The following is a 24,811-nucleotide window of genomic DNA, read 5'->3' on the forward strand; positions in this document are numbered from 1 at the left end:
CTCAACAGCATGGAATTATCGCCAAGATTATATTACAACATTCACTACCTAATTTGGAAACTTATGTAATATATGTACCACTATTGCAAGTCATTATGTGTTTGGTGAAGAAAAAAAGAAAACAATGTGTCCACATAATATGCACTATCCCAAAGCAACTTTAAAGTTAAACAAAAAGACTGAATACATAAATGAATACAATAAAATTCATAAATGATTAAACAATAATTCCTTTTTATTCACAATGCAGAAAAAAAGTCAACTTGTATCAAAAGGCTATCATATCAGAAAGCTAATAATTCATGTAAGAATATGTAAATCTTGAATTTGAATAAATCCAGAAAATTTCAACGTGCTCACATACCATCTAGTGTGATGCAGTCCAGGTTCTGGGTTCGTGCAATCTGAGTTGCCACCTCCATACTGCGGCAGATTAACGTTTTCCCAAACACATGCTTCATGGCGGGACTGAACTTATCTCCATACTTCAACTTGCTGATCATTGGGATGGCATCCTGAAACAGAAATTAGATCAAGCTGGACTGACATGAACCTTTTTAGGTGCACATGTAGCCTTTCATTTTAAGGATCCCAAATAAAATAAAGCAACGACTACTACACATTATTTGATGCAACATAAACTATATAAAAGGTTTACAACAGAATGCATGAAATGAAAGAAATATGAAATATGTACATGTACTAACATTTGTTTCTGGATAGTGGGTATCTCTATTATCCAATCGATTAAGCGGCATGAAGGTGACCTCTCCTGGCATATGTAGGCGATTCATCTCTTGTAGAATCTTGGTACCAATTTTGTCTGTATCCACCACATGATGAAACAACCTGTAATAAAGTCCAACTGTTCCATCAACAAGTGTACATATATCTCTTTTCTAGATCCTTCCCACACTGAACTGCTTAAGTATAAACAGGTCAGCTATACTGTGGTGCTTTGTGACAGTGACAGATTAAGTAAAGGGTACTCAGTAATGATATTGATTGTTTAAGGACTGAAACCAAGAATTTCATCAATTATCAATTGATTTGTCAAGGAATTTACTGTCTGGGTAATTATAGCCAAGATCTAATTGGCGCAAAAGGCCCATGCATGGGATCAAATCAGTGAAGCCCATCTGTAGGTAATAAATATATTTTCATTTGTTTACTATAACAAAACAATAAAACTACTAGACTAATGGTGTTTAGTCTTTATACTATCATGTACCAATAAATATATAACTTGAATTGGATAAGAAAACAATAAATAGCTTGCAAACTTATATTATAATGCACTTAGTGGTTTGTGCCAGTGACCAACTCAAAATAAAGGACACCCATTAATGATATATTTTATGGATAATATGCTGGAAATACCACTGTCCAGCTGTCAAAAAACACCAGTATATACTGTAATGACGACAAGATATTGCACACATTGTTATTTGTTCTCACCAGAAAGATTAATAATAGAATGGTGAATTAAATAATAAAGGTAGTTTCTCAATTAGCAAATCAATTTACCTTTCAAAATGAGATGATCTGTGGCTTTTGTACACAATTATAAACGGTGATTATTTCTTAAGCTCCCATTTCATTCATTGTTGCTTTAATTAAATGCTAACAGATATTTTTGTGTTTCCTATAAGATTTGATCAAATTTATACTAGGCAAACAATACATGCATTGTTTATGTATCTAAATCTTACATCAATATTTTTCAAATTCAAATGAAAGGTAAACTTCCTTTTTGACTCAAATGTAAACAAAAGACCTAAGTGAGCCTCATAATGCTCACCTGTTACAAAACTTAACAGTTCACCATTTCACTAAGCACATTTATGTAGTACAGTAAGAACACATCCTTTGTAAACTATCTCCCAAACTTTCTATCATGATGATGTTACCTATCGGGATCAAATTTCTTTCTAAAGATAATGGCATAATTAACATGCAGTCTCTTGCTCATATCCAAATTCATTCATGATCTTGATGATAATAAACACACCCGATCAAAAATATGGCTACAAGGGTGATAACAACGGTAAGGCAATTAGTGAAGGAATAAGTTGATACAAAAAGTAAAAACTGTCAAAAAGTAAAGACAATTTGACTACATGGAAAGAAAGGAGCAGCCTTTGATCACTACCGACAGATATGATGTTATAAAGAATCAAGTAAACATCACCAATATTCATTTTTGTGCAGTGAGTGGGGAGACAGACTCAGCAGAAAGGGATAATTATAGCCAGATGTTTGTGCCCAGATTTGATTGAAAAGGTGGTTTTGCATTACAAATGATGATTATTCATAATTGATTTAACTAACATTACTTAAGTATTAACACTGATTCCTTTACTGGATATTAAAGTAAAAATAATAAATATTAATTAAAAACATTTTTTTATAGTAAAATGTTTCTTTGAGAATACTTACCCAATCATAATACTACTACCAAATTCAGCCCTACTGTGACAAAAACTTTAACGAGAAAAGCTATCTGGCCACCTAGGTGTGTGTTAGGCAGAGTAATCTCCCCTTGGTACAGTTTGGCATTACCACTAGAACAGAAGGCATGCTCTCTATATAGATGTAACTGCTGGGATGGCTGGTAGGTGTATATGTATCATGATTGGGTAAGTATTCTTGAATAAACATATTTTGCTAAAAATATTGGTTTCTTCTGTAAATATATTACCCATCATAATACCTTGGGAGAATTGATAACATGTGGAGGTAGATACATCTCCTTACCGCTGAGATGCCATCTGCAGTTTCCTTAGGTGTATGAGACAGCTTCTAGATAACCCAACTGGAGAAGACTCCATCTGTCGAGGAGCAGATTTGGATGGAAGGTAAGAAAAAGTCCCTTCTGCAAATCCCGTGGAAGTTGCGAAGCTGTGTCTCAATGAAGCTGTCATATGATCCAGAAGGATAACCTTTTGTACTATGGCTAAAGGCTCATCCAGGCTGAGTTGAGCCCTTTTGGATGAAAGAGCTCTGATAAAAACTGGAGACGTTTACTCAGATCTCCATCCCACAGTATAGATAATGATAGGTCACAGTTTCATCCTGTTACAAAGACTGTGATGACTGTCTGAATTTCGTGACCACAAATATGCAAAGCAAATTCGTGTGAGTTTAGTCTGATATGCGCGACAGACAGCCCACTTTCTTCAGGATGAAAATGTCTACATTGATATATCATCCTTCCCTTCTTGATGGTAAAATGAGGTTTGACCTCCCTCAATGCAACAGCTTGATATTCCTGAAACACCACTTTTTACCAATATCTGATTGCTAATCAGACTGTTCTTGGTAATGAATGCAGGGGGCATCATAAACAATACTGATCCATCATGTCGGAACTGCAAGAAACATAGCTGCCAATCAAAAAGTACAAAAAAAATACTGACTACTTATAGAAAATACTAATTTTCAAGAACAAGTACTGATTTTAAAAACTTTAATACACATGTAACTATTTACATCTCCAACCATCAGTAAAGTAGGCCAATAACTAAATTTTTAAATGTCAAAGATACATTTGTTGCTCTCATACAACTTCTGAATGGACACCCTGTTCCATTCAGGTGCCCATTCAGAAGGTGCTAGAGTGCAACACTCACTTAGACACAGGTTGTTTATAGGATCCTTTTTCACACCTTGTTTTTCCAATCATTATCCATTCAAATATACCATCTATCACTGATGGTCTGAATTCTGTGCGACTATTTTTTAATTAACTGTTTTCATTCTAGCACATGATTAATCCTTTGTAATTTTACTGTCTGGAAAAAGTGTACGATATAAATTGCCAGAAACACTTGCAACTGAAAGAGGAAGGTTCATTTCTAAAAGAAATTTAGAAGAACGAACTTCCAATCGAATTACATCAAAGTTCTCTCTGGGATTTATAAACATAAGTTCAGGCTGTGTTGCTGATGATAAAGCTGCAAGATGATGTTTATTAGCTTTTCATGCTGTTTTATGACATGGGTGCCTCCACGCCCAACAGCGAAACCACAGTTACACAACTTGCAAAATGCTAAATTTTCTCCTTTACTAGATGGTATCACAAATCTTAACATGATGGCATAATATTCCTTCCTGTTCCATTTTCTTTTCTTTGCTGGAGAACATTTAGATTCTTCTCCTGTCCTTTACAACTAGAAGCTGAATATTAAGATGAGATACAGTGATAGCGACAAGTGGTTTGCGTAATCCAATATGGTGGTTAAAGAGTGGCATGGTTGCCTTGATTTCAAATGAACAAATCATAATTTAGAACTCTATATCCCCATATACTTGTGATACATTTACTCTCAGAATGGAACCGGGTGCCCATTCTAAAAGGAAAATTGCATGGAAATATTTAATTAAAAATCTTTTTTTTAAACAACAGATTGTTAACATAAAAAACGTACACCTGTATTCAAGTCCAAAATACAGGACAAATATGGGAAAAAAGAGACACTTGGCAGCTATGAAGAAGATAGGTCCATCAAACTGAAATGTATTGCAGATTTTGTCTGCAGCTGCCTAAGTAGTAAGGAGGAGGTCTTATATGATGGGTGAATGAATTTAGCTCTTATAAGCAGTTCAACTGGTGTCTTGTTCAGCCAGGTTAATAACCAAAATAAATTATGCTTAGGCAAGGGTCCAGCATCGCTGGACAGGTGAAATCCAAATGAAAAGAAGATAGGTCTTTGATTTGTCCAATCTCTTCTCTTCCGTGATGGCACAGATTGAGGTAAGTCACCACAGTGAAGTTATTGGATAGAATGAGAACTACATTCCCTGTGTAGGTTCACCAGCCAACAATGAAAGACTTTCAGAAAGTTTCTATTTTGATGCTGTTGACAAGTAAATAATAATCGTGATGGGGCCACACTCCTATGGTAGTCCAAAATGGTAGATTTGCTACCCGAGTCCTGTGTTTGCATCCGTAGCAACTATGATTGCTGGAGGTTATGCTTGCAGAGGTATTGCCAACATGAGTCCAAAGTGGTTTCCCTGCCTTCAAGATGCAACCTTGTATTGTTGCAGATTGTAAGAGTTGGCCAAATGGTTACAGGCTTGGTCTCTACTTGAACCATGTAATGATTGTTATGGGAACCCAATAAAGCAATGAAGGACCAAGACATCTGCTATTGCACTTAGCAAAACTCAGCTGGCAAAGAAATTCAATTCTTGTTACTGGGGGACACATTCTTTTACTTGAACACTGATTTCAGACATAGCTGACTGAATCTTGAAAGGGTATAAGTTCGGAGAAAACCCTTTTGACAAGAGCATTATGTAGTCTCCACAAGGGATGATGTTAGGATCCGTTGTTGCATTCCATCGCAAATCCAAGAACAAAACAGAGTTGATTGAATGCACTTAGGTAGAAGACCAATTAATAAGTACCGTGTTGTAGGTGTGCTGAATGTGATACTGAGTCCCCAGGAAACTATTGTTGGGGCCCCATGTTGCTTTGTAAATCTTCCCCATTCAGGAATGAAAGATTGGAACCTACTCCCTACTGAGGTCTTTCATAAGGATTTCACAAAAGTTGTTCTTGATGAGAGCATGCTGTTTGGCATGAGTGGAAGTAGTAACCGAGATAGTCATGGGATTTGGCAACAATCCTGTTCCAAGGGGAAATCACTCTGCCAAAGCACCACCTAGATGGACAGACAACAAGTTTTTAGCCTGGGAGGGCTGGATTTCCAAGGTAGTACTTCTCCTAAGGTATTACGTTTGGATAATGTATTTAAAGGCAAAATTATTTATGCCTTTCATACTTTGTATGTAGTTATTACTCAAATTGGGAGCATAGTTATTTGTCAATATTTGGATCTTTAACTGATGACCATGATATTTAACACTGCTGGACTAGTTGTGCTAATAAGTGCCAGACATAATGACAGAAAAATATACAGATGAGGATTACTCTACACATTAAACAAGGATATAAAAATGCGAAAATTGCTCAGATATGTAAAGCCATACAAAACAATATACTCTTCCTCTACAATAACTGGGAATAAAAACCACTGACTGGTATGTCAAACCTAGCTGTTAAATTTAAATGGAGTATCCATGAGATACCTATTACAATTTCAAGGTCTTTTCCTAGACTGCATACAAGCTTAACATAACCACCATGGAAACCACTAAGAATATCTACAAACCTGAGGCAAGTCTGGTCAGTTAAATGCAAGATCTGAAAGTAATGATCGATTTCTGAGTCTTTCTATCATTATAAAATACTGTACTTTACAATGAACACTGGGAAATCTGTGAACAGTGGCAGTTAGTTCTCACTCAAAGTTCTTAAAGGAGAATGGAATGCTGATAACTTCACTCAAGTACCTGCTTCCTGCTGTAACCTCCACACAGGTAAAGAAAGTTTTTTCCACCTCAAAGTTTTCAATCAGGACACCATGGTAACCACTCACCAATTCTGGGTGTTTACCTTGATCTTGGAAGCTTTGGATTACCTTCTGAACACTGTTAATACCATTCAGTATTGCCTACAATTATACAAATAAATATCATTTAGAAAAGTATAGATATACAGAATGTAGGTGGAATTAATTACTGCCTAGAAATAAATGTGATTATACAAAACATAGATCATTTAGAAGAGTACAGATATACAGAATGATGGAATTAATTACAGCCTAGAAATACACATAATTATACAAATATCATTTAGAAAAGTATAGATATACAGAATGAAGGTGGAATTAATTACAGCCTAGAAATACACATGATGGTACCAAACAGCATGGCTTAGAATCACATGACCCTGAAATGCAGTAATACATATCAGTACTATACATTATGCCCCCCCCCCCCAATATTGCTTAGTAAATCATAGAAATAAACAGGGAAAATATTCAGTACAGCATAAGGGCTGTTCCCGTAAAACACTTGGGACTCAGGAAAGGCACCTTTAATGTGGAGTAGTCACCCATAGATGCAATTTAGACTTTATTTTACACTTTATTTTTTATTTATTATAATTTATATATATATGTATCTGTTTTTAAATCAATTAGTGATAACATTAAAAATGCCCTAGAAATAACCACAGTGTTAACATTCAGCATAACCCTGAAATACATGGCCTGGAATTGCTGTTACAACTCATCAGTCATAAACTCAGTAACAGAGAAAAGCAAAACCAACAAGTTTTGTAAAACATAACAAGTTATTATCAAAGTTATAAAATAACAAAATTAAGAGGAATTTACAGTATTATGAACTGAATCCAAAATAATCATAAAAAGTTCCATTCAGGTCCAAACAAACCGAATGTTCCAAATGAATTTCAGATTCTCAGATGTACTGGTCTGTCAACAGTCCTGACATATCAAAATGGCACTTCAAGAACTCCTCTGAATAATTCACAATTGTCCCAGAATAATATTTTAGTCCAATGAGTACTCCGTGATTCCAATGAATATTCCAAACAAATGTTTCCTTTCAAATAATATCTAAACACAACATAAAATACGTCATCAGACTAATGTTACAACAAGAATATAAGAAATAAGACTGACTAAAACTGTCCAGCTCCACGTACACCACTCCCTCGATAACTCGCGCACATCGGGGTCCAGAAACATCGACCGCACTATAAGCGAGGGGCGAGTTATCGAGGGACCTATAAAATAAGCCCAAAACCAATAAAGTGATTGACGACATAACGGAAAAATAAGGGGGGAGGGGTAGGCAGATTATACTGTTGAATACTCACTTTATAATCGTTCTGAGATTAACTGTTAATAAATATCTCTTCATAACGGTGTACTTTATTATTTTCTCATAGAACATTAAAAATTTCAGGATAAATTACAGTATATTGAGGCGATCATCGAAAAAATTATTCCACGTGGTTTCCGTTCGCTGAACATGTGTACCACTTCACACATTGTGTACTACGTCACTAAGTTTTATGTTGAATTGTATGCATTCTAGTTTTATTGTTTGAGCCAAATTAGAAGTTTTTTATACACAAAAGATCGACTCTTTTCGAGAAACAGTGTCGATCGAACGATAGATAGATAGATTTGAATGCGATAGAAGTAAAATGGAAAAAAAAACAAAAAACAAGAGTTAATCAGTACTGACATATTTAATTGGTCTACAAATTTAAAACAACGTAAATTAGAACAAGTTAATACTTGCCGTTTGTGCCACGCTTGACAAATATCAATTCACTTTTTGAAAAAATCAGTTAATTTTTTTTGTGTGTGTTACTCCTTGGTTTCTCTGCCGCCGAGCAAAATCCCTCTGATTTCTCAACTGCATGAGCTTTACGTAGTCAACATTTTGGGTCTCCAGCCACCTTATGGCAATATCAAAATATTTGCTTCCTGTGCAGAGGGGTGGGGGTGCAACATCTGTGTCTGCATCACTTTCAACACTTGTGTTACTCCAGTTAGAATCGTCTTCTGCTGTAAATTTGTTCGCTGTAGAAATAATTATAGTTTCATCTGACATGTATTCGGCTGTAGGGCAATCATTGTCAGCACAAATCCACTCCTCCACCAAGAGAAACGCCCATCTCAGGACCATGAGTCTGTACTAATCGTCGTCGTTGTCTCTGTTACTGTTTTGCTTTACGTCAAAGGCAGCTCCAAGACCCTTAATCCAGCACCCGAGGTCTCTTGTAATCGATTTTTTTTTTAATGCAACAAACACTTCCCCAAGTTGTTGATCAAAACAAAGCCGGCATGTACATGTAATTAGGTTCTCACAGAAGTACTCACGGGTTTCGATGTGACGGTCGATTGACTCTTTTCATGTTTTCAATGAACAGACTATGTTGTGATTATAATGTTTACACTGAAACGGAATTAAAGGATTAGAATGTGACTTTCACACAGGAAGTCGTTTAATTGGTGTTTATTTCATTCTCTGTTGCCACCTGTTAACATTTACCAGAAGTTTTCATTGATCGCTATTTCACCAGACTGTTTATTTACAGTATAATGACAACTATTTATCCTAAAAACTTACATAATATATGATATCTTTAAACAGAAGTCTCGCTAGGATTTTAAAACTGGGTCTTTCTGCCTCTGAATTCAATCACTAAATATCAGTATATTTTCTCACTCGGCCGCCAAGTCAAAGCCTTTGAACTAGCCGCCTAGCTGTTGCATCATGTTCTTTTTTTTTTTTTTAATGTACTCTTATGAAATAGCAACAGTACATCAAAGAGTCTTTCAGTCACTGAATTCTGTCATTGTAAATATCAGCACAGTAAACTGATCAACACATTTTCCCACAAAGCAGGTGGCTGAAACAGGACCGGCAAATCTTTGAAATTTCCCGCGCACCTATTACTTGCGTACGGAGGACTCCAGCCTCAGTGATTTTCTGCGTCCCAGTTCAAAAATTGGCGTCCAAATACGCATAATTAAGCGTTTTCGAGATCTCTGAAATTAATTCTTCTCTATGGATTATATTTTTACGGGCATTAATCACCATTTTCGATGATAAAACGAGCAATGTATCAAGGTTTAATTTATCAATTCTTATCGTAATTTTTTTCATGTTCAGCATATTTTAAAGATATTTTAAATACATTTTGTCTGGAAAAAATCGGGAGCCAAGACGGACACCGCGTTATAAGCGGGATCGCGAGTTATCCGGGCGCGAGTTATCGAGGGAGTGGTGTATTTATATACAAGCATAAGGGATGAAAACACATTTTCCTACTACTAACTACATGACGTTTCACAAATATCCCACACCGTAAAAGAAATCATCTGACCTAACCCAGCCAATAGAAAATAACTGATTTTTTCTAAGAACCCACCTGATCCCACCAGCCAAAGAGAAAGCAAATTTTTAGTAAATTGTGTTTCTCTGAGAATACTTAACCGATCACATTAACGTTAGGGATATAAGTCTGCTACCTCTCTAACCAGCCCTACTAAAAGACGAAAATTCGTCTTTTTGGTCTATCTCATATAGGCCAAAGGGCAATAACTCTTGCCCCTTACCTCCCCTTGCCACCGCCAGGTGTCACTAGTTTTTTAAGCTGAGCGATATATATTATACGAGGATGCTCGCATAGCGGGGTGGTTGGGAGGGTTTTTAAGTAATGTGATCGGGTAAGTATTCTCAGAGAAACACAATTTACAAAAAATTTGCTTTCTCCTTCAAATACGTTTCCCGATCACATTAACGTTAGGAGAATAAGTAATAGGAGGAGGGAATGCTGAGCATCCTACCTCCACCCCGGGTACCTTCTAGGGAATGATGGCTGGATTCCCCATTTGAACAATAACCCATTCTCCTAATTTCATCAGCAACAAAGCCTAGGGTCACGTGATATGTGACCTCTATATACGGTTAAGAAGATAGTTATTGAAATCTTCTTACCTATGAAATTTCACTGGCGAATCAAGCGAAGCTGATAGGCTGTGCTGATTGTTTTAAATGGGTCTGGTGGTCATCTGGGCTGCTGACACCGGACCTATCAGATTCAAGGTTTGCCTCTGTGAAGCCAAATCTCTGAGATAAAAACTGGAGAAGGTTGACTCTGCATGCCAGCCAACAGCTTCTATTATATCTCAGATCGAAACATTGTGTTCGAATGCCAGGCTCGCTGAGATTGCTCTAATCTCATGAGCCGTAATCTTCATGAGGCGACTCTGATCTTGTGAGACCTCAGAGTACGCTGAGCGTATAACCCACTTCAGCCATGAAGTAAGGGCTTGAGGGGTGATATCCCGTTTATCAGCTTTGACTGGAAGAAAGAGGCGCTTACATGTGTCCCGACACGCCTCTGTGTGTTTTAAATAGTGCTTGAGTGCATGAACAGGATCTTGCATGGCTGCTGCTCTTGACTTATCTATGGAAGAGAGCGAGCGAATGACGATTCTTTGATTGCCAATGGATGGTAACCTATTTTTGGCTACAAAGCCTGGTTGTGTCAGGAGGACCACCGAAACATCTGATCTGAACTGAAGAAAGTTCGGGTCACTGGAAAGGGCATGTAACTCGCTCACCCTGCATGCTGAAGCTAAGGCTATCAAGAAACATGTTTTGTATGATAGTAGCTTTAACGAAGTGTGGGCTAAAGGTTCAAATTTGTCTGAATTAAGCCATGTTAAAACCCAGGACAGATTCCATTTTGGAAACAGGGTGAGGGATTTTGGTCGATTGAAATCAAAATTGTCTAAAAGATCTGACAGATCTTTGTTATGCCCAATATCAATCTACCATGATGACGGAATGTGTCTGATATCATGGAGCGGTAGCCTTTGATAGTAATTGGGGCCAACTGTTTCTCCTTGAAAAGCCAGAGAAAAAGTCAGCCAGTTTAGGGATTGAGACACTCAAAGGGACGATGTTATTGATATGGCAACAGTCCCTGAAAAGACGCCACTTTCCCTCGTAAGCCTTCAGAGTGGAGGGCCTTCTTGCTCTTGAGATTCTCTCCACAATCGAAGGTTTAAATTGTTTGTCTCACAAGACTGCCTGGACAAAAGCCAAGCGTGAAGAAGCAGACGGTCCGGGCAGGGGTGGAACACCTGTGACCACGGTTGTTTGAAAAGATATGGGCTGGTTGGAATCTTCCTGGGTAGATCTATCGCTAGATCGAGTAGATCGGTGACCCAGGACTTGTTCCATCTGAGAGGGGCAATCAGAATCATCCGACAGTTCTGACCCCTTAACCTCTGGATTATTTTCGGTACCAAAACCGTGGGAGGGTAGGCGAATGCCCACAACCCCTCCCAGCTGATTGACAGAGCGTCCACGGCCCAAGCCTCTGGGTCTGGAACCGGAGAGACGAAGGCGGGCAACTTGCAATTCCACCTTGTCGCAAAAAGATCGATCATCGAACGCCCCCAAAGTGTGCAAATCCGAAGAAAGACTGATTGATGGAGTGACCATTCTGTGTGAATGACTTGACCTCTCCTGGATAGAGTGTCGGCCAAGACATTGAGTCTGCCGGGAATGTGTCTGATTTGTACGTTGATGTGGAGGTTGTTGCACCAATGTAGAAACTGCCAGATCAGAATGCACAGGTCTGGTGATTTGGTGCCCCCTTGTTTGAGGAGGTAAGTCACCACCACAGAGTTGTCTGACATAATGAGGACAGTTTTTCCTGAGAGTTGATCCTTCTAGAAATGAAAGGCATTGATGACAGCCCTCATTTCTAAAAGGTTGATGTGGAGAGGCCTCTCCCCTGGCTCCCACGTGCCGCTGACTGTAGTGAAGTCCAGCAACAGGTGGGCACCCCAACCATAGGTACTGGCGTCGGTACATGCCGTTATCTCTGCTTGGGGCATCTCCAGAGGAATCCCCGTGGACAGCCAACCGGGGTTGTGCCACTGACGCAGGAACGATCGTATCTCGGGCGTGGTCATTATTGTTTGATTGAGGGGACTTGAAAAGGGGCGCCACTGTGCCAGTAACGTCATTTGTAAGGGACGCATAAAAAGACGGCCAAGCGGGATCAAGTCCGCTGCCGCATTGTATAATCCGAGGAGTTGCAAGAATTCTCTAGCTGAAATCCACGTCCTGTTGGAAACGGACTCGATGAGTTCGATGATCTGGATTATGTGAGCGCGAGGAAGCCGTTCCAGATTCAGATCGGTGAGAAACTCCATACCCGGATGGACAAAATGCTGGGATGGACGGAGATCGGACTTTTTCCAGTTCACGAGAAAGCCTAGATGATCTAAAAGTGCTAAAAGATCGTTTCTGCCTTTGAGCAGAATAGAACTCACCATATGTTTCTGGAGGATGTCGTCCAAGTACACTGCCATCCCTGTAGATGAAGTCGAGTGGAACAGGGTGATGATGCAATCCATAACCTTGGTAAAAGCCCAAGGGCTGATGTTGAGGCCAAAGGGTAGGACCTGGAACTGATAAACCGCGTTGCGGTTAGCGAATCGGAGAAATTTCCATGACGCGGAGTGGATAGGGACGTGAAAATATGCGTCGGTCATATCTAGACTGACGGCATACTCGTCCCGCCGGATGGAAAGACGGATTGATCTCGCCGTTTCCATCTTGAATTTCGGTGGTAAAATGTATTGGTTGAGGCAACTCAGGTCGATGATCGACCTCAACTTGCCTTTTGCCTTCTGGATAAGAAACAGCCTGGAATAAAACCCCGGCGATTGCGGGGCTTTTTTTTCTTCACAATCTCCACCGCCCATTTTTCTATGAGCGACCGTATCTCCTGTTGTAGAAAGGTATCCTTCTCCCGATCGGACGTTACGTCCATGAAGAGGGGAGAGGAGGACAGGGGAGGGGGTTGGATAAATGAAATCCGAAGTCCCTCCGAAATGACCTGGCTCACCCAATCGTCCAGTGGTCCTGAAATTGCAGGAGGCGGCGGCCCACAGGTAGGCTGTTCACGGGTGGTGGAGAGGGTATGTCAATTTTTAGAGTTAGGAGGCTTGAAGACGGAGAAACTTTGTTTCTTACCGCCTCTGTATGGTTGCCTCCTAGCTTGATTAGCCTGTTGTCTCCTGGCATTGGGTTGGGATCTATACTGCACATTTAATTGTAAGGATCCCTTGTCCCTGGTCCGCCAATCATCCCTCCGCTGTGGCCAGGGCTGATTTTTTCTAAACACCTGCGAGGGTTGGGCGGCGAGTTGGAGGGGCAATTCCTGAGCTGCTTGCTTCCGAACTTCTTCAATTTTTCCTCCAAAGAGTAAAGGCGACCAAAACGGAGTCATCCGTAAAGCCAGAGTATGATGGGGCTTGAGCGACGTGGACCGCAGACATGCGTCACATCATATCAGGTCTAAGTTGGCAGAAGCAGTCAACGCATTAGACATGGAATGGTGAGCTGCCCTGCTAATAACTCTAGCAATCTGGGCCGTCGCTTCTCAAGCATGGTCATTGTCGGATTTTTCTGCGAGTCGGAAAATGGCTAATGAAGCCAAGTCTAACATTGAAGACGTAGCGACTATGTTCCGGACTAGCTTTGATGTGGCATGGAACACATTTTTGTTGACTTTGTAAAACAGTGGAGCTGACATGTGAACTGCTGCCATATTTTTGTCCAGGGCCGGTACTGAAGGCGTCTGAATGAGTTTTGTACCAGTGACCCTTTTATTTAGAACGTTGCTGGTACTTGGCTTTCTGCAAGAACGCCTTAGCATTGCCCGGACCACCTATTCATCCTGATAGACGATCACTGATCTCCTTAATTTTTGCCGACTGGGGAAGGAGCCGGAAGGATGGCGTCTCTTCCTCCCCGTCAAGATCTACAGACGCCTTAACTTTGTAGTCTTGAGTGGCGGTAGGAGGTGGAGGGCATTCTGAAGTTGCCAACACCTTATAAATTTCTTCCACTGCCGCCTTGAAGCTAAACTCAGTCCGTTCCATGGTTGGATCTGTGTACGGCTGATTTGCAGGAGTTTCGTCACCCTCACTGTCTGCCGAGTCGTGTTCTGGAATAGCTTGCATTTCTGGATAGAGCATATCAGGTGGCATAGATGACGCAATTCCGTCATCCTTAACACTGTCACTAACTCTCCCTTGTGGATAAGCCATGAACATATGGATGGCCGGCCCTGCCGGCTGGTTTGTCTGGCTTGTGGTCGGCCTGAATGTTGGTGACGGTCCTGCTATCACCGGTACCAGCTGCTCCAATGGCCTGGCTGGACGAACAGATTTCTCACTAAAATCTCCACAATAGTATTGGTATGTTGCCGGCGGTACAGCTTGACGGATGGATTTATCACTAAAATCCCCGTAAGTCATATTTGGTCGGTCCGTTTTAGCAATAGGGTCCCCATGCTGGGACAGCTGGACGGCTGGTGACGTAGAGGTTGTATAATGAAATGGATCCGATGGATCTGGTAAAAACCCCATGCGTCCTGACTTACAGGCCTGAAGGCCATGTTCGGACATGCAGGGGGACTTACGCCCACTGGGCAGCCTAAAATTGGGGAAACATTCCCCCAAAGAGTCAGAAAAAGCTGTCGAAGCGAGTGAGGGAAATAAGGGTAATATCTGGCCTGATGTAAATAGCTGCATCGTCGTTTCCTGGACCAAACGACGCATCTGTTCCAAGGTGGACTGTTGTACCCTGTCAACATTATTTTCCTCCATTGCCGTTGATGTTACTGTGGCTGACAGTTGCAAACGACGAACTTTAGATGGAGGGGGGACCCCAACGTCCCCCACAAGGCTGGAGGCTGTCTTCGGATGTATACTGAGGACATAAATGCTATTTTTCTTCGACTTATTCCGTCTATCCCTCCCTTTTGCTGTCTTCTGGACTACATCAGCCCATGTTTGCTCTGTCCAAGTATTACACACGCTGCATGGTATAGATGATGTACACTTGGTACATACAATACAAGAGTCATGGTTGTCTTCTTTTGCTTTGAACTTTTTGCATTTCATGCATTTGGTTGACATTTCTACTGAAACAATACAAGAAAAGAAAACAAAGCACAAATTAGCAATTCAGCATGTTATTAATTCGCTAATACCACAACCGTTACTAACGGAGTAAGCGAAATTAGTCAGTGTCACGTTAACTCTTAACTGACAAAACGAGTTCAGCGATAGCGTGTGTAACATGGTCTTCAGTAGATGAAATCCATAAGGGTGACAAAGTCACTCAATTTTGAAAAAAAAACTGTTAAAATAATGTATACAACCTGTAGAAGAATGATTGTCAGACGCAATAAATCCAAATTTAACTTCGGATGGCCCAATTTAATGCTAAGATGGCTTGGATTGTTTGGAGGTATAATGTACGTGTTATCCGTACAAGCGAAGCTTAAAAACTAGTGACACCTGGCGGTGGCAAGGGGAGGTATGGGTCAAGAGTTATTGCCCTTTGGTCTATATGAGATAGACCAAAAAGACAATTTTTCGTCTTTTAGTAGGGCTGGATTTGAGAGGTAGCAGACTTATATCCCTAACGTTAATGTGATCGGGGAACGTATTTGAAGGAGAAATTACTCCAAAAGTTGTCAATAGGTTTTATTATCAGAAACTTGACATCTATTGATAGATCTGATGGTATCTACAGGCACTGTAATATCTTAAAATAAAATGTATACCTGTATACAAAGTTAGTTATGTAACATCGTCTGTAGAGATAATTACTACAATTTACAGTCATGAACAAAAATTACACATAATATAGATCCAGTCAAGTACCAAAGCTATAAAAAATAGATATACAAAATAATGCACACAAAATTACTTTTCATAATGGCCTCAAAATACAATATAATTATCACTCTGTTATCTTAAAAATATGTGATATGAAAAGTCTGAAAAAAGTTTAAGTAATGATTGTGACTATTTTATCCAACCGATGAACAGTAAAAAAAAAAGCCCTAATTTTGCAGTGGTGGTCTTGCTTATGAGAATTTCCTCTACAGCCTTGGTGTCACTGCAGCTGATAACTACATCAATGTCAAATGTGAGTTCCACTTCACGAACAAACATAGAAAGTAGAAGACTGTAAATTTTATGCTCAGAAAGTGTGTATATATATATATATATATATATATATATATATATATATATATATATATACACACATATACATATATATATATAAAATTTGTACTGTGTGATTAACCATTGTCACAAGTGAGAGTAGGAGATTGGGCCAACCTGACTAATGTCTTTTTTTTTATAAACAACACATTACATAGCTAATTTTGGGGGGATTATTGTAAATTCATTTAGAGAAATTTTGGATTATATCATTGTGATACATAAAAACTGTAGGCACATCAACATTGTTCAGGCTATTGGTACATCAGTACTTTCAAGATTGGAATTCATTTGGAACACCACTGGAATTTATTCAGAATACTCTGTATTTGTTGACTTGTTATAGAACTTTCAGAACTATTTGGGATTTAATTCACATTACAATAAGTTCTTTTTTATTTTCACTTTGTATTCAAGGAAAATAAATCATTTGTTGAATTTTACAAAACTATGGTTTTCTTTCTTTTCTGTTACATAGATTAAAACCACAGAGTTGAAACAAAAGAGAGCTAGAAATAGACATTGATGAAAGAAATCATTTCGTAGGAATGTGTGGTTTAATGATAATATTAGTGTATTGTGGCACAGATAGTGCCAAAATGTGTATTTTGGTACATTGTCAATAAACCAGTTCTTACAGTATTTCTACAAATAGAAGATAGCTAATATTGTCTACATCATCCTCACTTGTTTTATCTGAAACTTTTTGTCTCTTCATCTGTTGTTCTAACAGCCAGTCCCCCCCCCCCCATTTCCACAAGACAAATCGCCAAGAAAATGGTTAAATTATATGCTGTATTGAAACTGGTGGATGTGAAGCATTAAGTCTTTGGTGAGCCGATGCCAAATAACATAATAAAATGGCAAAATCTGAAGCCTGGTAGGATTTTAAAACAAAGAAGAAAATCCTCCTTGAAAGATGGAAAAAATAACCTTGCCACTGTCAATAATGTAATATGGGGATGAAGCCTACATGAGAGACAAAAAACTAGACACATCTGCAGATGATGCAAATTCTCATCCTACAGTTGGTGGTACATAAGTAAATAACAGCATTTTTCTATAATATATACATAAATAAGATATGTCAGTAATAAACAAAACAAACCTGAATAACATCCAGTACTTAATCTATTCACAAAGTAATGATTTGGAAAAGCAAAACTTGGTAGGACAACAAAACTTTAAAACAATATTAAACAAGAAAAACTGATGACAAATCACATCCATGTTTTAACTATAAGGGATGTTTTACAGATGTTATGATGTGTTCTTGGTCTTACCACCAATCGGGGCAATCCATGAATTTGAACCTCCATTTTTATACTGGGATCCATGGAAAATCTTCATACACTGAATGATTTTGCAGAACAGCCTTATTATAATTATGGATACTATATCATAGCAATCATTATATTGGGAAATACTCAAATTTTAAGTTTATACAAGTTCTTTTCAATCTCTAATTAGTTTTTTGAAACAAAAGATAGAAAAAAGCAGACATTAATATGGTCATAGTATACTTTTGTCAGCAATTCAGCTTGGATTCTTCCATATTTAGGGATGTTTTCCAATCAGTGTCTACTTAAAGAGAGTTTTTAAAAATTAAAGATATCTGAGACTCTGACTTCATATTCAGTCTTTAATATTATTTTGCATTTTCTATAGCCTTTCCCAAAATACTGCAAGATGTATCATAATAACAATGTCCTGTACTGTTATATACAGCAGTAGGAAAATTCTGGCAATATTCAACCCCAGCTTTTGATATCCAACATTACCTTCCCTGTCATGGAGTGTAATGCCTGTTCCCTCTTGTGGTATTCTTCCCTCACTGCCTGGAGCTCTTGTTGTAAAACATTTTCCTGTCTCCACAAAACACTGTAATACATCAAGGTTTCTCAGTTGGCAATATTGTATCAGCAAAAAGAAAAAGCATATGCATTTCACTTTAATCCATTTGCCTTGCACAAGGGACCAAACGGAAATACCAGATGGATAAATTGGTGAGGCCCAAGCGCTGGCATTTACTAAGTAATAAAGAACTTATCCCAAAGTTAATGTCTGAGTGAAGATCTAGGAAACTTTGTTTTTACCCATGAAAGAGAGGCAACTGAGGCAGACAGAGAATATTTTTAACCCAGTTTTTCTTTTCATTTTTTTTCTAGTGCTGTCCTAGGCATAGACAAGATACTGCATTTAATGGGTGTCTTGTTTCAGAACTCACCCACCTTTTCTTCACAAGAATCATCTAGACATATCTCCCCTGGTTATGTAATGACAAAATCAAAGTATACTATGGCCCATAACCATAAAATCTGTATACATTTTAAAGCACTGTGGTTGAGCACTCTCTATTTATACACTATTAATGCTACACCGTTTCCATGGCAACATACAAAATACTGAATATGAAAATTTCTAAGAACCAATGCAACTTGCTTGACATGTATCAAGTTTGACTCATATATTTTGAATGGTCTGAGAGTTATGCTCTGGAAATGAGAATGTTTATGGACAGACAGACAGACACAAATAGCTACATCACCCATTATCACACACTGTATGTGTGTGTGTGTGGGGGGGACCTAAGAAGATGGAGTCATCTGCATCTCCCCCAAATATTAAACCTATCAACTGTGAATACCAAAGGCACATCTATTCCACTAGTTTAACATGTCTGTCAGATTCCATAAAGATATCTGAAAATGATTTTGGAGCTTTGCAATGAGACTGAAAACTGTGGATAAGGGATGGACCAACAGACAAGTAAACAAGAAACGTTAGCAAGTTCAAGGCCTGCATTTCGAGCACGTATCAAAGCATTGTTGCAAAATGTGACCACAGCCCCAAGGTCAAAGGGGCCAGCATTAGGCAGAATAAATTATCTTAGCTTCATAATGATACATCTCAAGTATGAAAAAAATCCATCACTGAGTTAAGGAAATGAATACTAATAAATAAACTTTTCCCCAAATTTTCATGTAAAATTATGTTCTTTATGTGACCTCAAAACCAAGCTGAAGGGGCAAAATGTTACAGAATTAATCAACATAGCTTTATAATATAAAGGGATTTAAATATATAATGAAATTACAACAAAAAAAACTAAACAAAAACATCATGCTAATTTTATGTGAAGCCACTGGACACACCTATTGTGAACAAAAGTAATAGCAGAGGTATTTCTCTACTGCTTTACTGTTCCAAAGCAAAGTTACAGAGTATTGGAAACTTCTTTTGAACAATTCTTTACTTGGTTTGGGAATTTTATACTGTTTAGTGGTTGCTTTTGCTGGAACATTAACCATAAATAGCATCTTGGATACTGTGATAGTCTCAATATATGCCTATCTTCCTAAACTCCTAGATGGAATTTTATCAAACAGAATCAATATAGCCTGTAAGCAGGCAATGTTTTATTACTCTCTCCCCTGACAGGGCTCAAACTTAACTTATTTTTTAATACTACTTGCATTTTTTTGTGATTGCTGAAATTATCAAATTGCAAAACCCTATTTCTAGTTGCAATCTTTTTTACCAGTTACTTTTATTAATCTATATTCCAAGTCAAAGGGGTTTGCAGTATGGAATACAAATACAACATGTACAGGTGAGTTTTTTGTGTTGTTTTTATAACTGAAGTGTGACATTTAACAAGCATAAAAATGGGATATGTGATTCCAACTTCAAATATTGCAAATGCCAAGAAAAAAATAATCTCATAAGGTCAGAAGATCATATTACCTGGAAGAAACTTCTTTAGAAAATCAAAATATAATAAAATATTTAAGCATCACAATTAAAAAACAATCTGAAATAGACTCTTCACATTTAATATACACCAAGGTAAATTGTACCCGAGGTAAAACCTAATTCATCATAATGCTCACAAAATATGCAAGAGTTAGCTTTCAAAGGTTTAGTTAAGACCTAGAATATGCTTGTACAGTCTGGGGTCCCCACTCCCAAGTACTGAAAAAATATCCAAAAGTAAGCAGCCAGATCTGAGACATCCAATTATGACTATGCACCAGAGGTATAACTTCATTATTGAATAAGCTGTCTTGGATGCCCAAAAAAACAATACATCAAAAACAGAATGTAAAAAATAGAATATCTTTTTATAAAGGTTCAAATAAAAACACAGCGAATATTCCCTGCTACAATTTGACTAACTCAAAAAGAACTAGTAGAAATTAGAATCATCATATATTCAAGATATCAGCTACTTGAATGGACAATTTTCACAAGAACCATCAAATACTGGAATTTTTTTAGCCATTAGTCACAATAGCTTAATCTTAAGAAAACAAAGCTGATGAATTTTCAAAATTATCATCAGCCGATTTTATACTTTAAGCCCATTAAGACCTAACTTGAACAGCCTGCAAAATTTATAGCCTGCAAATGGTGAACAAATTTTCTGAAACATATTCAGGACATGATGTATGTGCATAAGCAACGACACACATCTATAAATTTTTCTATCATGAGAGTTTAATAAACAGCCTCAACCACCTGAAGACTAACATGTCCAGGACAAACATTTCATTTTTAGAGGAGAGTCAGGGTAAAATGTGATACAAAAATATGTGATTTGCCATCTTAAAAAAGATTGTTTCTGAGAAATATTTCTGTCTTTGTAAACAAAATGGTTGAGCACAAAAAGTTCAATTTTTTCCTGAAAATACAATGGTTACGTCCACTGTGTAATATCAGTAGATATTAGCTATGTCCACATTATTAGGCTAGACAGCTTATCTCACAACAAAATAATCAATTCTGAGGCCCACTTTGTTTTACTTTTCACAATTATACATATATGTTTCACTGAATTTACTTTATGAAGTTTCAATAATCTTTTTTATCACTGGAAAATGTAGCACTTGCAAAAGAATGCAAAAACTCAAAATCTCAAACTGCATTTTATACCGTTAGCTTGCATTTGGCAAGGATGCAAGCATTAAATTCAAGCATTTCCCAGGGGCCATGGGGGTGGGACAAACAGTCAATGCTACAAATCTTTTGATTTCTAAAGCCATTTCCAATTGCTTTTGGGCAAAACTTTATGGATCCACTAACTGAAGGAGGATCTAAACTGCAAACTCAGTTTCAGTTTTGTAAAACAAGCTCTTTGAATGCCTATGCTGCATTTAATAGTTCTCAATGTAGATAACTGAAATTTTCTGCTGAAGCCACTTGTCGTCTTCCTGACCTGACTTTTAATCTTCTGATATACATATCAATAGGCTTACCCAAAGTGTGAGCCACCCACAAAGTTTGGTCTGGGACTCTCATAAAGAACTAATTTTATTGCATGGAAACCATTTTTCTTCTTTCAGTCACAGTGTACATGGACTTTGACCTGTTGAATCCAAAACCAATAGGCATCTTTCTTATCCCCAATCTTTTAAGTGAAAAATTTCACATATTTTAACACAATGTATTTTTATTCCTATAACAATCAAACAAAAACCAATACTATGAACCAAACTGTTCAAATACATTCTCCGGATATACAATTTCAATTTTTAACATGGCATCCTTCCATGCATAACTGCAATTTGCAAAATTCAAGTTTGATCCAAGTCTATTTTTGCAGATCCAGCTATATTTCTTTGTGTGCATGTGTCTGTGATATGGATTTTTTAATGTATCTTTAACAATATTTTAGTCATATCGCTATGATGTCTGCAGTGAGGCAGTTTATTGCGAAATCTAGCATTGGGATATCATGCCGTAGACATGTAGCATCATGTCCCACCCAGTCACATTTTCCTGACAGCAGCCAACCAGTCCTAAAACTAACCTCTCAAAGTTCAGTGCCTAGCGAGGCAGCTGTTAGTTCCAACTTTTTATAAGTCTTTGGTATGACTTGGCCAGGGTCGAGCCTGTGGCCTCCCACATCTGAGGCGGATGACACAGGTGTGGTCCCATATTTCCTTAAAGATTTTTCACTGAATAAAAATGTTCTTATTACGGAATAAAAACGGATGTAGCTATAATGCAGAACATTACCTTCTTTCATTCTGTTGGTCATCCTTCTTCACCTTCATTTCATTGTACGTTTTGTTATTCTGTTCAATTATATCTTTGTGCTGTTCAACTTTGGCTGATATTTCCTGAAACAGAAAGAACCAATTGTCTTCCTGATATTATCTTAAAAATAAGCTCAGTAAATTCATTTTACAGTTTATTTATCAAGCATTTAGTACACATTGTGTGAGCATTAGGAACAACAGTGATTTGGAAACAGTTAATTTGTCAAGTATTAAGTAGACTTTGTGCCAGAGTGATGCATAGAATGTGATCTGAGGAACAGTTTATCAAGCATTTCGTACACTTTGAGTGGGCATCTGTCACAATAGTAATTTGTACACTTTGAGTACACAATTTGTACTTTGTACACAATTTGTACACTTTGAGTAAGCATCTGTCACAATAGTAATTTGTACACTTTGAGTGCACAAATTTGTACTTTGTACACAATTTGTACACTTTGAGTGAGCATCTGTCACAATAGTAATTTGTACACTTTGAGTACACAATTTGCACTTTGTACACAATTTGTATACTTTAAATAAGCATCTGTCACAATAGTAATTTGTACACTTTGAGTGCACAAATTTGTACTTTGTACACAATTTGTACACTTTGAGTGAGCATCTGTCACAATAGTAATTTGTACACATTGAGTGCACAATTTGTACTTTGTACACAATTTGCACACTTTGAGTGAGCATCTGTCACAATATTAATTTATACACTTTGAGTGCACAAATTTGTACTTTGTGCACAATTTGTACACTCTGAGTGAGCATCTGTCACAATAGTAAATTAAGGAACAGTTAATTTGTCAAGTATTTAGTTCACTTTGTGTGCCAGTAATGCACAGTAGTGATTTGAAGAATAGTTAGTATGTCAAGCATTTAGTAAGCTGTGAGCACAAGACACAATTGTGATCTGAGGAACAGTTAATCTGTCATGCATTAAGTATACTTTGTAAGTAATGTGAACTAGTGATATGTGGAACAGTTAACTCAGCAAGCACAGGGTACCTGCACCAAACGATTTTTATTTTCCAGATGTTTTCAAGGTGATTTTAAGGAGAAAATGACAAAATTCAGGAGCCATTTTTAAAGTCTGATACTTCGATTAAAGACACAATAATGCAGTTGAAGGCACGTGTGCAAAAATCTCAGCTTCCATACTCAACAAAGTCTACCAATGTAATATGACAATCGTTGCAAAATCACTCAATGCAAAGTTGCAGTGCAAAAATAATATATTTTCTCTAATGAACTTTTTAGTTAGGCTTTTTAATATCAAATTTCAGGATATTTTATGACAAAAAGCAAGCTTTAAGGTTTTCCAGGATATTATTGTTGAATTCAAATTCCAGTTGAATTCCAGGACTGCCTTAAAAATCAGGAGGTTGCAGGAACCCTGCAAGCATTTAGCACACCGTATTTGTGTAATGCACAGTTGCGATCTGAGCAGTTAATTTGTCAAGCATTTAACACACATTGTGTGACAATAATGCTCACTTGCGAAAGGCTTTGTTCCACTACTATCAACATGATTAAGTGTGTGTGTGTGTGAGTGTGTGATTAGGATTTTTAACGTAGCTTTAACAATTTTTCAGTCATATCGCTATGATGTCTGCAATGTGGCAGTTTATAGTGATGTCTAGCACTGGGGTAACATGCTGCAGACATGTTGAATGATGTCCCACCCAGTCACATTATCCTGACACCAGGCCGACCAGTCCTAACACTAACCTCTTAATGCTGAGTGCCTAGCAAGGCAGCTGTTAGTACCATTTTTGTAAGTCTTTGGTATGACTCGGCCGGAGTTCAAACCCACGACCTCCTGCTTCTGAGGCGGCCGCTCTAACCACTAGGCCACTGGAGCAGTCAACATGATTAAGAGTAATTATAACATTAATATAAAATAAAAAACAACAGTTTGATATAAACAATGTTACAGAATAAAAATATACATAAGCAAAATAATTATACATATTCTTTACTTGAAACTTGTCCTTACCTTTATTTGATTTTCCAGATGTTGTTTTTTGGATTCATCACTCCCTGTATCTTCCTGAAGTCTGTTTATCTGTAAAGATACACATCTGACTTGTCTAGATTACTTGGAAAAATGTTTAATGAAATTTCAAGCTTATGGATCAGCAACATCTTGTCTTTCAACAACATGTTATTGATATGTACTGACATATTATTAACAGTGTTCTGTGGAATGCAGTTTCCTGTTAATGACATATACTGATAAATTAT

General features: G+C 37.7%; 1 protein-coding gene across 1 annotated transcript in view; it reads right to left on the bottom strand.

Moving 5' to 3' along the window:
- The window catches only part of LOC149795406 (structural maintenance of chromosomes protein 3-like), a 116,139-nt gene that overhangs the window by 38,830 nt on the left and 52,498 nt on the right, over positions 1-24,811 (bottom strand). Inside the window, exons 14-19 of the mRNA XM_089965184.1 lie at positions 24,564-24,632; positions 22,533-22,636; positions 18,293-18,392; positions 6,364-6,524; positions 708-849; positions 365-515 (exon numbers count right to left, since the gene is read on the bottom strand). Coding sequence (XP_089821310.1) covers positions 365-515; positions 708-849; positions 6,364-6,524; positions 18,293-18,392; positions 22,533-22,636; positions 24,564-24,632 — 727 coding nt within the window. The remainder of the gene's footprint in view (positions 1-364; positions 516-707; positions 850-6,363; positions 6,525-18,292; positions 18,393-22,532; positions 22,637-24,563; positions 24,633-24,811) is intronic.

This window comes from Sinohyriopsis cumingii, chromosome 7 (genome assembly GCF_028554795.1).
Source record: "Sinohyriopsis cumingii isolate HCF-2022 chromosome 7, ASM2855479v2, whole genome shotgun sequence".
NCBI lineage: Eukaryota > Metazoa > Mollusca > Bivalvia > Unionida > Unionidae > Sinohyriopsis > Sinohyriopsis cumingii.